Below are 13,442 nucleotides of genomic sequence, written 5' to 3' on the forward strand. Positions count from 1 at the left end.
TTTGGTGTTAAGTTAACCCTAAAAATGGACCTCAAGATGCGACAGACCTTTCAAAATCTTAATCCATTATCCCAAGGTAGCCAAGACCTTTCCTTTGATTCCTCACAAAAGTCAACATCTGAAGGCAGTCCACGTGAGCAAGCAATGCCAGAGCTGGCATCACGGAACAAGAAGAGCCTCTCTCTCTCCGTGAGTGATGTTCCAAGCCTTTTCATAGCTCCCCCACAATTACAAGCTTCTTTTCTCTCCAATGATCCAGTCCTTGTACATCAGCAGCGGCAACCAAACCAAACTCACCATTCCTTGTTTTCACCATCTTCTTATTGTTCTCTTCCCTTTTTGTATTTATCTATGATATAAGCTCAGGACCACCTTCCTTTTTTTTTATCTTGCCTTTTAAGCACTCTTTCCTTTCTTCATATTCCGTCTTTCTACTTTCGCATCTGCCTCTTCCTCTTTCTCTTCCCAAACCCCCCCCCCCTCCACCCTCTCATTCCAATTCCGAGCTCCATCTCCATTGCCAAGGAGCATGCCTGAATGTCCACAGAAAGGTAAGGAGTAGGAAAAAGTAAATTAAATACTCTTCAAGAATGCAAGAAAAATCCATCAGTATTTTTAGCTGCAACACAATACATATATTCTTTAGATTCTTATCTTGGATTTAAGATCCGAAAAAAATTAATGAGTTGTTTTTAAATAACACAAAATCCCCAACCTTGTTTCACATGCTTCATAGAAAAGGAACATTAGAAATCTCAATCATGCTTTTCTGGCTTTCTGCTATTCATCGAATGCACCAAAACCCTAATTACCCTGGTGCATGTAGATGCAAACATTAATTTTTCCTCACTCTGAGAAATTTTTCCTTTATTTGTTGTACATATGCCCGTCAGGGAGAGATTTGACGAGGTTGGCAAGAAGATCAAGAGAGAAACTGATGTCACCACCGATCGGATGGGAAGGCGACTAGGCCCAGTGGGAACCCTAAATACCATAACCCCTTGTGCCGCTTGCAAGCTCTTGAGGCGGCGGTGTGCTCAAGAGTGTCCCTTCTCTCCTTATTTCCCACCTCATGAGCCCCAAAAGTTTGCGTCAGTGCATAAGGTCTTCGGTGCAAGCAACGTCTCCAAGATGCTATTGGTATATTATTTCCACCCTCCTCAAAATCTTCCATCCTTTATAATTATCTTCTCCATTTTAAATCATATACGATGGAGTTCTCGTGATGCACATATTTTCTTTACATATAATCAGGAGGTTCCTGAGGCCCAGAGAGCTGATGCTGCCAATAGCCTTGTCTACGAGGCGAACATGAGGCTAAGAGACCCAGTGTATGGATGCATGGGGGCAGTTTCAGACTTGCAGCAACAAGTTCAGGCCTTAGAGGTGGAGCTTCAAGTGGTAAGAGCTGAGATCTTGAAGCATAAGAGTAGGCAAGCTAGTGTTCGTGTCCTCCCAACATCTCATGCTGCTTTGCTTGCACACTCTGTCGATGTGCCGGTCGCTGCACCACCACCAATCCCAACTCCACCTCCTCGTCCGGCTTCTTCTGCTTCTTCCTCTTCCATTTACACCACCCCTCCTTTCGATCTCCTCGGCTGACTACAGCTCCATCAACCCAAATGAAAATGTCACATTCTTTGGCTGAGAAGCTTTCAAAAAATTTTGTAAGTCATGAACAAAGTGGAATAAAGGAGGAAAGCAATATTGGTTTGTTGGGGTTTTTTTTTTTTTTTTTAAATAAAAAATTCCTTTTCTTTAAATTCAAGCACTACTTGATGTTCCAAAGTCCATACCCAAAATTTGTTGATCAATAATTTTGATTATCTTTTATCTCTTTGCCTTCTTCCAAGGTTTCATATGGATGATCAAGTTCTATACTACTCTAAGTCTTGTTTGTTTGTGGAATTTTGTGTGTGACACTTTGGTCTGTAGTCATCTTTTGGTTGGACAAAGCACAAACTTTTTTTTCTGAGAGGAAACACATACTGTTTAAAGAGGATGTATCGTGTGGATCTGGTTTTAAACCAAATAGAAGATGGCTTTTGGATGCACCAAAAGCCATTTTAACTATTTTTCTGTGATCATTGAGAAGATAACACCATAAACTCCCAAATATTGAGTGCAGATCTTGTCATACATAGAGTAGAGCTAGCCATGGAATGAAGTTTTTGAGAAGAACTTTTTTTTCCCTCTTGCTTCTCCCTTGCTTAAAGTTAAGAGACGGATATTTGGACTCCTTGCACGCGTACGATCTGGTTAACTGAACTAGTGGCTTCCTCACATGTTTGTCTGTGCACTTGAGCTACCCACCTCGGCACTTAAAGCTGGGGGGGACAAAAAGTACGAGTGATTTGTTTCCCCATGTAAGCTGGGAAAAGAAACTTGAGAATCGGTCATGTGGATGAACAGCAATAAAAAACGGCTACTGGGATCCCGACTTCTATTGCCAAAAGAAAAGAAAACAAAAAAAGCTGACCCGGACTTTATCATGTGTCCCCCAGACAATGGTTTTGCTTGAGATGTTCATCAGAGAAGTTAGTTGGCCACATACTATTTCGTAGCTATAGAATGTTGCTTTTGCTCTATATATTACTGTTCCATTACATATCAAATACTGCTGCTGCGGTAATTTATTTGGGTACAACTGCATGCTATGCTGTGGATTTCTGTTCTTTTTGCCCGATGAACGCTCTTACATGTAATTATAGCTCGTTTGTTCTTATCAAAACAAAAGATGCAGTGTTAAGAATACAGTTCTTGTATATAAACCCACTCAAAGAAACCAATTAAAGCAGAAATTCCATCCTCTACTTTGACTCTATATGGATTGGTGGCAAGCAGCAAAGCATATGATCAAAGTTTTTTGATTATTACTATTATAATTCATCTGTGGGTAATCTCTCGGGAGAAAAGTTTTTTTTTTTTTTTTTTCCTTTTCTTTTTTTGATAAGAAGGGGATTGATTCCCGAGAGAGAGAAAGAGAGAGAGGGGGGGGGGGGGGGTTCCATGGTTGGGTGGTCAATGATCTTGCCAGCTAATTTATTACTAAAACCAAGGAAGGTTTCCTTAGCGTGCAGAGTTCTACCAGGGTGGTGGGGGGAAGAAGAAACACTTGACAGCACTACAGTTTTTATTGGGAACTGCATGACTTCACAATCTCCCAACTTTTCTTTTGTTTTTTTTTTTTTCTCCCCTCCCCTGTTGTTCTTTGTTTATTTTTGAGAAGAGGTACTTCCATGGATGTGACGGGATTTGGTCTACCGTCGTGGTTGCTTGAAGTGGTCGCATCATAGTTTGTCGTTACTCAACTCTAATTCCGAAAACAATAGTTAATTATACAGCCAATATCTTATAAAGTATTATAACAAATTCTTTTTTCTCCTGGTTAAAATCTCAACTCCATCTTCATGCGACCAAGTTTATGATAGAGTTTTAAAGGAGGGTTGTTAAGCGAGATTTTTTTTAAAAAAAATAAAAAATAAAAAATAAGACTGGTTGTTCGGACTTTCTTGATGGACTATAGGTTGGTAACGCTTTCATTGATCACCAAATAGTGTAGTTTACTTATTTGGTCAATGTGAAAGCAGTATTAGTTCTAAAGCCGGACTCCTAAAAAAGTATCAATACAAATTCCTCTCTCCTGTGCAAAAATCTCAACTCATACAATGTTATTTCTTTTTTTTTTTTGTGGTGAGCAAGTATGATTAGTTTCACTGCAAAAATTTCAAGCAAGAACTTTATTTTGTAGATGGGTAGCTAAAACATTTTTAAGGGATTAAGTTGACAGTGATTTGGATGATCAACGCTTTTGTTAATTCAAAAAATTATCAAATTTGATATAGATCATTTTGACTATTATAAATAATTATATATAGACTTCGGGAACAAAATCAATAACATTCAGAAGTTCATCGGCTATTGAAATTTTGAAAGCTATAGCATCAAATCAAATAGGAATTTGGCAATGTGATTGAAGACATAATTAATCTATGAGTCAAGATCAAACTTATATCTAAAACTAGCATTTTTAAATATTTTTGTTATTTTTATAATTTTTTTCTCTTTTAATTTGGAGAAGAGTACAAACTAATCGAGACTAAACTTCACTAACATAAAAAAATAATAATAAATAAAATTTTCATCCATTTCTAACTAGAAAAAAAAAAATCCAACTTAATATAGAGAGTAGACCTTTAGAGAATAATAAAAAACTTGCAACTTCTTTCTTTTAACTAAAAGAATAATCTGATTCATATAAAAAGGATCTTACTAATATTTTGGAGTGTTCAAACAAGATAAGGGTTTAACTTAAAAATGCCAGGAACAATCACAAAGAAAAAATAAAGTGAACATGGTCAAAAAAAAAAAGTAGTGTTATTCCTTGGACTAATTTTATATGAAGTTTTGAATTAAATTGGACAACAAAATTCGTATTAGATTTTAATAAACACTAGCCTACTAGTATCAATACAAATTCCTTTCTCCTATGCAAAAATCTCAACTCATACAATGTTATTTCTTTTTTTTTTGTGGTGAGCAAGTATGATTAGTTTCACAGCAAAAATTTCAAGCAAGAACTTTATCTTGTAGATGGGTAGCTAAAACATTTTTAATGGATTAAGTTGACAGTGATTTGGATGATCAACGCTTTTGTTAATTCAAAAAAATTATCAAATTCGATATAGATCATTTTGACTATTATAAATAATTATATATAAACTCTGAGAACAAAATCAATAACATTCAGAAGTTCATCGGCTATTGAAATTTTGAAAGCTATAGCATCAAATCAAATAGGAATTTGGCAATGTGATTGAAGACATAATTAATCTATGAGTCAAGAACTAACTTATATCTAAAACTAGCATTTTTAAATATTTTTGCTATTTTTATAATTTTTTTCTCTTTTAATTTGGGGAAGAGTACAAACTAATCAAGACTAAACTTCACTAACATAAAAAAACAATAATAAATAAAATTTTCATCCATTTCTAACTAGAAAAAAAAAATCCAACTTAATATAGAGAGTAGACCTTTAGAGAATAATAAAAAACTTGCAACTTCTTTCTTTTAACTAAAAGAATAATCTGATTCATATAAAAAGGATCTTACTAATATTTTGGAGTGTTCAAACAAGATAAGGGTTTAACTTAAAAATGCCAGGAACAATCACAAAGAAAAAATAAAGTGAACATGGTCAAAAAAAAAATAGTAGTGTTATTCCTTGGACTAATTTTACATGAAGTTTTGAATTAAATTGGACAACAAAATTCGTATTAGATTTTAATAAACACTAGCCTACTAGTATTATTTTGAGTTTTTTTTTTTTTTTGAGAAAAGACTGAATTAATTTTTGGAAAAAACTTGAAGTTTGAAAATGAATAAATTTTGGAACAAACTACGTTAACTTATCTAATTTTTGGGGGAGAAAAAGTATTTGTTGAGAGTGGGATTTGAACCCACGCTCTTTCAGACCAGAACCTTAATCTGGCGCCTTAGACCAACTCGGCCATCTCAACGGCCTAGTTATAAGGCTTCCATTCTTAATTTAGCCTATATATGTGCGCCCACGCCAACATAATTTGCACTCCTCCCACTAACTAGTAATTTCAGAAGATTTGTGAAATAGAACTTAGAAAGATTCACTGCAAGGTAAGGTAATATAAGGATGTGATAATATTTGCTAATCGAATAAACTACTTATTGGGTTTTTGATATCTCGAATTCGATCCATTATAGTGAAGTTCAGACATGGAGAAGCCCATGGATGCAGGTCTAAAGCGGACAAGGCCAGTAAATGTGAAGACCTGCAGGCCTGGCCTGCGAGGGTTCAGGCCCACTGTAGTGCACGCAGCCTAACAAAGCCAGTAGCATGACAGCCTAGGCAAGGCCTACTACGCGCTAGGCCAACGTGGGTGCGCATGGTCCAAGTGTGCGTCCATGCAATGCGTGATGCGGTCCACTGTGGACTGCAGAAGGAGATGCGGTCCACGTGCTCCCCGTGGACCACCGGTCCACCGCAGTCCAAATGCATTTTCATGTGGCTCCAGCATGTGCAAACGAGCGTATGAAGAGTCCATGATTCATATTAGGCATGGTCCACTCATGGTCCAGAGGTGGTTTTGCGCAATCTGACGGTCAGGAGAGTTTGCGGGCGCGATTGGATTGCTATGGGAGCTTACAAGGATTTGTTGAGTTATGATATAACTTTGATTTTGATCCAGAGTAGTTTTGTGGCTCTATAAAAAGGGATGCATGGACTGAGAGAAAGATGTAGCAGCTGTGGAGTATAAAGAGCGGCCAGAGAGTCCTTCTTGGGGTTCTTTGAGAGCATTATAAGAGGTGAGTGCTTCTTGTTAAAAGAGAGAAGTTTATGAGAGTTGAAAGTGTGTAATCTTCTTTTGTATTTATTTTCTTTCATAGTAAAACTTGCATGCCCCATGGAGATAGGCTTTAGGCTGATCCACGTATTTGATTGTATCCTATTTTTATCATTTTTTTCTTTTCTGTTGCGATATCGATATCGTCACCTGTGTTAGCGATCTTGGTGGAGGATCCGTATTCCATACTCATGAGAGATCCTTCCCAATAATTGATATTAAAACACATAATTATCCAGATTACGATGGTGTTGATTAAGATTGAAGAAGATGGAGAAGACATGCCTAATTAAGATGGAGATCAACAGGTATAATAAGAAAAATAATATCTCTCTATGGCAAGTGAAGGTGAAGAATGTACTCATTCAACAAGGATTGATCAATGCTCTCTTATGTGAGAAGAAGCTGGCTACCATGGAGAAAAAAGACTGGAGGCGGCTCCAGATGCATACAGTATGTACAATCCGCTTATACTTGACGGATGATGTGATAATCCATGTACTTAGCGATACTTCTCTGCTGGTGATGTGGATGAAGTTCAAGGAGATTTATATAATGAAGTTACTCACCAATGCTCTCTTCCTCTAGAAGCAGTTCTACCAGCTACAGATGAGTAAGGGACAGAGCATGCAGGAGCATCTCAGTAACTTCTAAAAGATCCTCATCGAACTCCTCAGTATTGGTGAAAAGGTTGAGGAGAAAATTAGGGTGTTGGTCTTACTTTCGTCGCTTCCTCCTTTTGAGTCTTTAGTAACTGCTCTTTTTATGAAAAAGAGCATCATCAAGATAGATGAGGTTACTTTTGTACTTCTTCAAAATAAAATTCTCAGACGGAAGAATTGAGCCTCGAGTTCTGATGGTGACTCGATTTTGGCGATGACTGGAGGTGGTGGTGACAGAAGATGAAGCGGCAAAAGATCGCAAGATGGATGGTCCAAGTCCGAGATGAGAGACTCGAGTAAGATCAGATGCTACAAATGTAATAAGTTAGGATATCGAGTCAGAGATTGTCCACAGCTCAAAGATCGGACGAAGGCTAATGCGGTGATGGCAGTCCAAGGTAGCAATACAGAAGATAGTCACTACAAGAAAAAAAAATTTTACGATGAATTTATTGACGATGAAAATATTTTCATTGTCAATAAGACTATTTACGATGAAAATTTAAATTCATCGCTAATAATAAAATATTTATGACGAAAATTAGTTTTCATCGTAAATAGCTTTATATTTAGATGAAATTTTTTTATCATAAATATCTATTATTTGTGACAAAATTAATCATCTTAAATAATAAAATATTTATTTTAATTTTAAATTTTTAAATATTCATGACGAAAATAGCTTCATCGTAAATAATATAAATATTTATGATCAAACCTCATTTTTCATCATAAATACTAGTTATTTATAATAAAAAATTTTCATCACTAATATTTGAAAAAAATTTAAAAATTTAAAAATTAAAATTTATTTATGATAAAAATATTACATCATAAATAATAGAGTATTGACGATAAAAATTAAATTTTTATCGTAAATACCCCATTATTTACGATGAAAGTTTGTCATCACTAATATGTGAAAAAAAAATTAAAAAATTAAAAATTATAGATTATTTATGATAAAAATATTATATCCTAAATACTGAGTATTAACGATGGAAAGTCATTTTTCATTGTCAATAGTCTACTATTTACAATAAAATTTTTTGTTATAAATAATAAAAAAAATTAAAAATTATAATATTTATGATGAATAAATTTACATCATAAATAATCTATTATTTGCGATAGAACTTTTGTTTTCCATCAAAAAATCACTGATTATTTATGACAAATATTTATCGTCGCTAATATGTAAAAAATAAAAATTTTTAATTTTAAAAAATGATACTATTAGCAATGTAAAAATTTTTATCGTAAATCATCAAGCGCATTTGTGATGAAAGCATGAATTTCTGTTGCTAATATACCTATTATAAAAATTTAAAAATAAAAGATAATTTATGATAAAATTTTTTTATCATAAATAATCCACTATTTACGATATTAAATCGAATATCTATCATAAAATCGTTGCTTATTTACGATCAATACTTTTCATCATCAATATTTAAAAAATAAAAAAATTTAAATTTCAAAAACTAGACTATTAGCGATGAAAAATAGGATTTCCATCGCTAATGCCTTTTTTTACGATGAAAAATTTCATCACTAATATTTAAAAAATTTTAAAAACTTTAAAAAACTTTGTTATTGAAGGATGTTTAGATATATTATAGTAAATTTTTTTATATTGATAAAAATAAATATTAGATAGTTTTTAAAAAATAATATGTACACAAAAAAAGTATGTACAATATTAAGATGAATATGTAGTAATATAAAAAAAATAAAATTAAAATAAAATTATTCATAAAAAAATAAAGATAACATCAATTAAGATAAAGTTTAGAGAAAGATAATTTTAGATACTTCAGATATATAGAATACAGGTCAAAGTATATATACGTTCGTACAAATAAGTGATTTATATATAAAAATAAAGAGATACACCAAACAATATATAGATGAAGTGGTAAGAAAAGAATTGATATTTAATGTCTCTAAATCAAGTGAAATAAAAAAAAATAATTTATATACTTGATCTTAATGAGTTTGGGATCATAGCTTAGTTGAGTTGAGGTGAGACGAGTTGTATATTTATAAAAATAAACATGATATTATTTCTCTATAAAAAAAAATAAATATTAATATAGTACAAGGAGAAGAATCTTCTACATTATTAAATTTTTTGGTATAATAATATGAATTGAACCCTTTATGATTCTTATCAATAATTGACTTAAATTATGATTCATTTTAAATTGAGTATTTTATCTCTAACGAGTAGAGTTATTTGTACTAAAATATTCCAATAATTGCATGCAACTTTTAGAAGATTAGTAATTTACAATAAAATTGTAAACAAAGCTATGTATTTTGTAGGAGCAGTAATGATTGTGCATCTACTTTAATAAATAAATTAATTATTTTTTATAATATCAAAATAGCCATGCACTTATATTTATATATAATATATATAAATATATCTACACATCAATTTAGCAGGATCTGATAAGTCTTTTGAACGAGATTTTAGATTATTATATATATTATATATATGTATATATATATTATTTTTCTATGAAAGCATCACATTGCTCATGCTTTTTTCGTCACAAATTTTTTTAAAAAATATTTTTTTTCAGTAATTATTAGCAATAAAATAGCTTTTCCACCGCTAATAAAGTAATTAACGATGGAATTTTTTCTTTCGTCGCAAATAATATTTTTGTGGGGGAAAATTTTTTTCAGCGAGATTTTTTTTTGGTGGAAAGTATTAACGATGAAAATCATTTTCGTCGTTAATAAGATTATTAGCGGCGAAATTTTTTTGTTTCGTCATAAATTATTTTTTTCTTGAAATTATTAGCGAAAAAAATTTGTTATTAGCGGTGAAAATTCTTGTCGCTAATATGTCACATCCCGTCAAGTCCCATCTGAAATCCATTTTCTTCCCCGATGCCCCCCACTCCAGTTTCGTGCGCTCCCCCTGCATCCCCCTCTCTGCTTTGCCCCCTCTCCTGGCCGCCGTGTTCGCCGCCGTTGCCATCCTCCGTCGCCGTCGCCATCACCGTCGCAGTCACCGTCCGTCGATAAGGTAAGCTGTCTTTTTTTTTTGGTGTGTTCTCGAGCCACCGGTGGGCCGTTGGGGATGGGGGAGACACCGGTGGGGATGGTGCCGGGCCGGCGGTGCCTGCATCTGCTGCCGGTAATCATTTTTTATTTTGGTCTTTTGTCGGGCCACTGGGCTGACGTGGATGGTGCCGTGGCCGGGTCGGGCTGGCATGGATGAGTGGGTCGAGTAGGGCTAGGTCGGGCCGATGTGGACAGGGCCGGGGCCGATCAAGACGGGGACGGGGAGGCGGCGGGCTGGGTCGGGTCGAGGTGGATGGGTGGGCCTGGTCAGGCCGGCATGGATGGGGCCGAGCCGGTGGAGATGAGGCTGGGGCGGGCCGGACCGGGCTGGGCCGGGTCTGCTCGAGTCCGGATTGGGCTGGGGCCTGCAGGGATGGGTCCAAGACGGGCCATAGCTAGCAGGGATGGGGCCAGACCGACGGGGATGGGGTCGGGGCTAGGGCCGACGGGGATGGGGATGGGGCGGGCTGGGCCGGGTCGGGCCGGCGTGGAGGGGGCTGATGGGGATGGGGACTGGGACGGGGCTGGGCCGGTCCGATGGGTCGGGTCGGGTCTAGCCGGGCTGGGGTGGGTCAGGCCGGATCGGGTCGGGTCGGTTTTGGGTAGGGCTAGGGCCACGGGGATGAGTCCGAGTCGGGCCATGGCCGGCAAGGATGGGGTCGAGCCAACATGGACGGGGCCAGGGCTAATGGGTCTGGGTCGAGTCGGGCTGGGGCCGGCGGCACGGGGGGCCGTCGGGGATGGGGCTGGGCCGACGGGGATGGGGTCGGGGCCGACGGCGATGGGGCGATGCATATTATTTGGTTAATTATTTGATTAATTATATTTATTGTATAATATTTTTTAATATTACAGCTGAAATTATTTTATTATTTAATTAATTATTTATTTTCACTAACACAATACACGTTGCTGTTACTTGTTACAATTTAATTATTTTATGTGCTATTTTGTATGCTGCTGAAATTATAAATATAAAAAATATTTTTATTTTAGAGAAAACTCTATTGAAATTTTTGATGAAAAAATTTCAATACAAAGTTATTCTTTTTTGATAAATTAGAAATCCATCTTCGAATGTTTGTTCAAAAATGGTAGTTAAATTGCATTGAGCTATAGATTTCCATTCAAGAATCGATCTTCATCGAGATCGAATCTTGGATGTCCCATATTCAGACTTTTTGAAAAAGTAATAATATTGTTGTTATTAATAGTTGATATTTTATTTCATTATGTGGTATTCAGTAATTATCTGTCTATTGTTCTTCGAGTATATAGTGGATAGGGTGCGTAGGCATTATATTCACATTGTATACTTGGAGAACCATAGGGAGATGCTGTTGAAATTTTCACAAAAATAATATACTTGAAGGATCTAAAGTATCGAGATAATTGGTATGTTGTACAAAAAATAATACATAGAGGCATATATGACATACTAATCTGATTAGAGATGGATGAAAAATTTGAATTTACATGAAGAAGAAATTTTTCAGCAAGAGGAACAAACATTAGCCGAGCTTTTAGTTGAGGAAGAACTAATAATGGCACCTTTGAATAGGGCTGATCTGCCGTCCAACGAAGTTGAAGTTGATTTTGTATTTAATCTTGATGAGTCGGAGGGTGACGATCAGTTCATAAATGACGATGAGATAGAAGACGATACATATATCGATTACTGTGATTCAGAGGAGGATCTACACATTGAGGAAGATACGAATATTGATGAGTAGATTTATATTCTTCGTTCAATCTTCTCTTACAATAATGTATGCGATATAATTATATTTATTAGAATATTATTTAATTATTATTATTATTATTCAATATTATATTTATTTATATCTCAATTATTGCTGATATGGCATCAGGAGACAGACGATGACATTCGCGTTCACAATCTACTTCAGAGGTTGAGATGCCTTCACCGATCTCCATTGCTGCACTGGCTCCACTGTTAGAGGGTCCTGCACTGGTGGGTCCCAGTGAGGTGGGTCTCAGTGAGGTGGGTCCCAGTGAGTGTATTATTATATTTTTAAAATAATAAAATTTGATTCTTTTATTTGGATCATACTAATAATTTATTTATTGTTGTTTCAGGCCAGTCTTCATCGGTAGTGAGGCAAGGACGAGGTCCATCGAAGAATTTTGCTTTAGAGCATTGGAGACGCGAGCATCCGGGACAGCGTCTCCAAATCGAGATACCAGCCAGCTATACCAGACCCATTAGAGGATGGTGCGAGCCATGACAGACTGAGCTGGGCATAATATGCCGCAGTTATATCCTCGTGATGCTCTTCGATTGACGTCACGTTCTACCAGCTCGGAGAGAAATTTTTTACACCCACTTACAGGTAAAAAAAATTATATTATGAATATTTAATTTGTATAGTATTCTTCTAATATTTGTTATTGACAGGGTGTATTTAACATCATTAATTTTGAAGAGGATTGTGTGAGGCGAGCCATGGACACTCATTTATCATTGCATTTCAGAGATTATCGCCATCACATGCATCAGCATTGGTACTATATGGTGCAGGATCATAGGGAGGAGGCAACACGTCAGCAGCTCTATGACAGCATCACTATGGATGATTAGACCATCATATGCCGGTATTACGAGGATCCGGCATATCAGGTTATACATCCAAACTTTTTATTTTTTTAGAGTTCAATGATTGAATTATTTATTCTTAAATTAAATTTATTATCTACTAATTTGATTGGTAACTGTACAGAGAAGATATACTCAAAACATTGCAAATCGGATGAGTCTGACCATACCGCATTGTGAGAGTTCGAGGTCGTTCGCTCATCACATGGAGTACATGGTAGGTAATTTTAAATTTTTAATTAGTATATAATTCTGTAGTTATTTAAAAAATTTTTAATTAATTCTTAAATTGTAGAGAGATGCTGAGAGTGACGAGCTTCCTGATAGGATCGATATCTACCAGCGGACCCACCAGTGATGGTTAGGAGAGTGGACGACAGAGAGTTAAGATCTCTTTGTAAGTTTTTTTAATTATTTTTTTCATTCACAGTCTGATTTTTATTGTAAAATTAAAATAACTATAACTTTAATTTTCAAGACTGTATGATAGATATGAGATCTCAGTCTATCTCTGAGGGCTCGATCGTACCCACAGATGATGAGATCTGTGATCAAGTACTTGGTACGAGATCCTGTAATATTAGAGGTCTATGGTATGAGATCACTGCTCCCTCATCGTCATACTTATCTAGGGTAGACATCCATTCTATGTGCGAGGCTCGACTGATGGAGGTGTAGAGACAGGCTGAGCAGTGAGCT

At 35.8% G+C, this 13,442-nt stretch overlaps 1 protein-coding gene and 1 non-coding gene across 2 annotated transcripts; one reads left to right on the plus strand and one right to left on the minus strand.

Moving 5' to 3' along the window:
- The first annotated feature begins 199 nt into the window (after nucleotides 1–199).
- Nucleotides 200–1,971, plus strand: LOC105045944 (LOB domain-containing protein 15). Its single transcript, XM_010924391.3, is given in 4 exon segments — nucleotides 200–551; nucleotides 894–1,140; nucleotides 1,255–1,572; nucleotides 1,574–1,971. Coding segments are annotated over 4 exon segments (654 nt in total). The 5' UTR covers nucleotides 200–537; the 3' UTR covers nucleotides 1,649–1,971.
- A 3,470-nt stretch (nucleotides 1,972–5,441) lies between these two features.
- On the minus strand, nucleotides 5,442–5,522 carry TRNAL-AAG (transfer RNA leucine (anticodon AAG)). The gene has a single exon. It is a non-coding gene; the product is annotated as a tRNA-Leu (tRNA).
- Between the last annotated feature and the right edge of the window lie 7,920 nt (nucleotides 5,523–13,442).

The sequence above is a fragment of the Elaeis guineensis genome, chromosome 5 (genome assembly GCF_000442705.2).
Source record: "Elaeis guineensis isolate ETL-2024a chromosome 5, EG11, whole genome shotgun sequence".
Taxonomy (NCBI): domain Eukaryota; kingdom Viridiplantae; phylum Streptophyta; class Magnoliopsida; order Arecales; family Arecaceae; genus Elaeis; species Elaeis guineensis.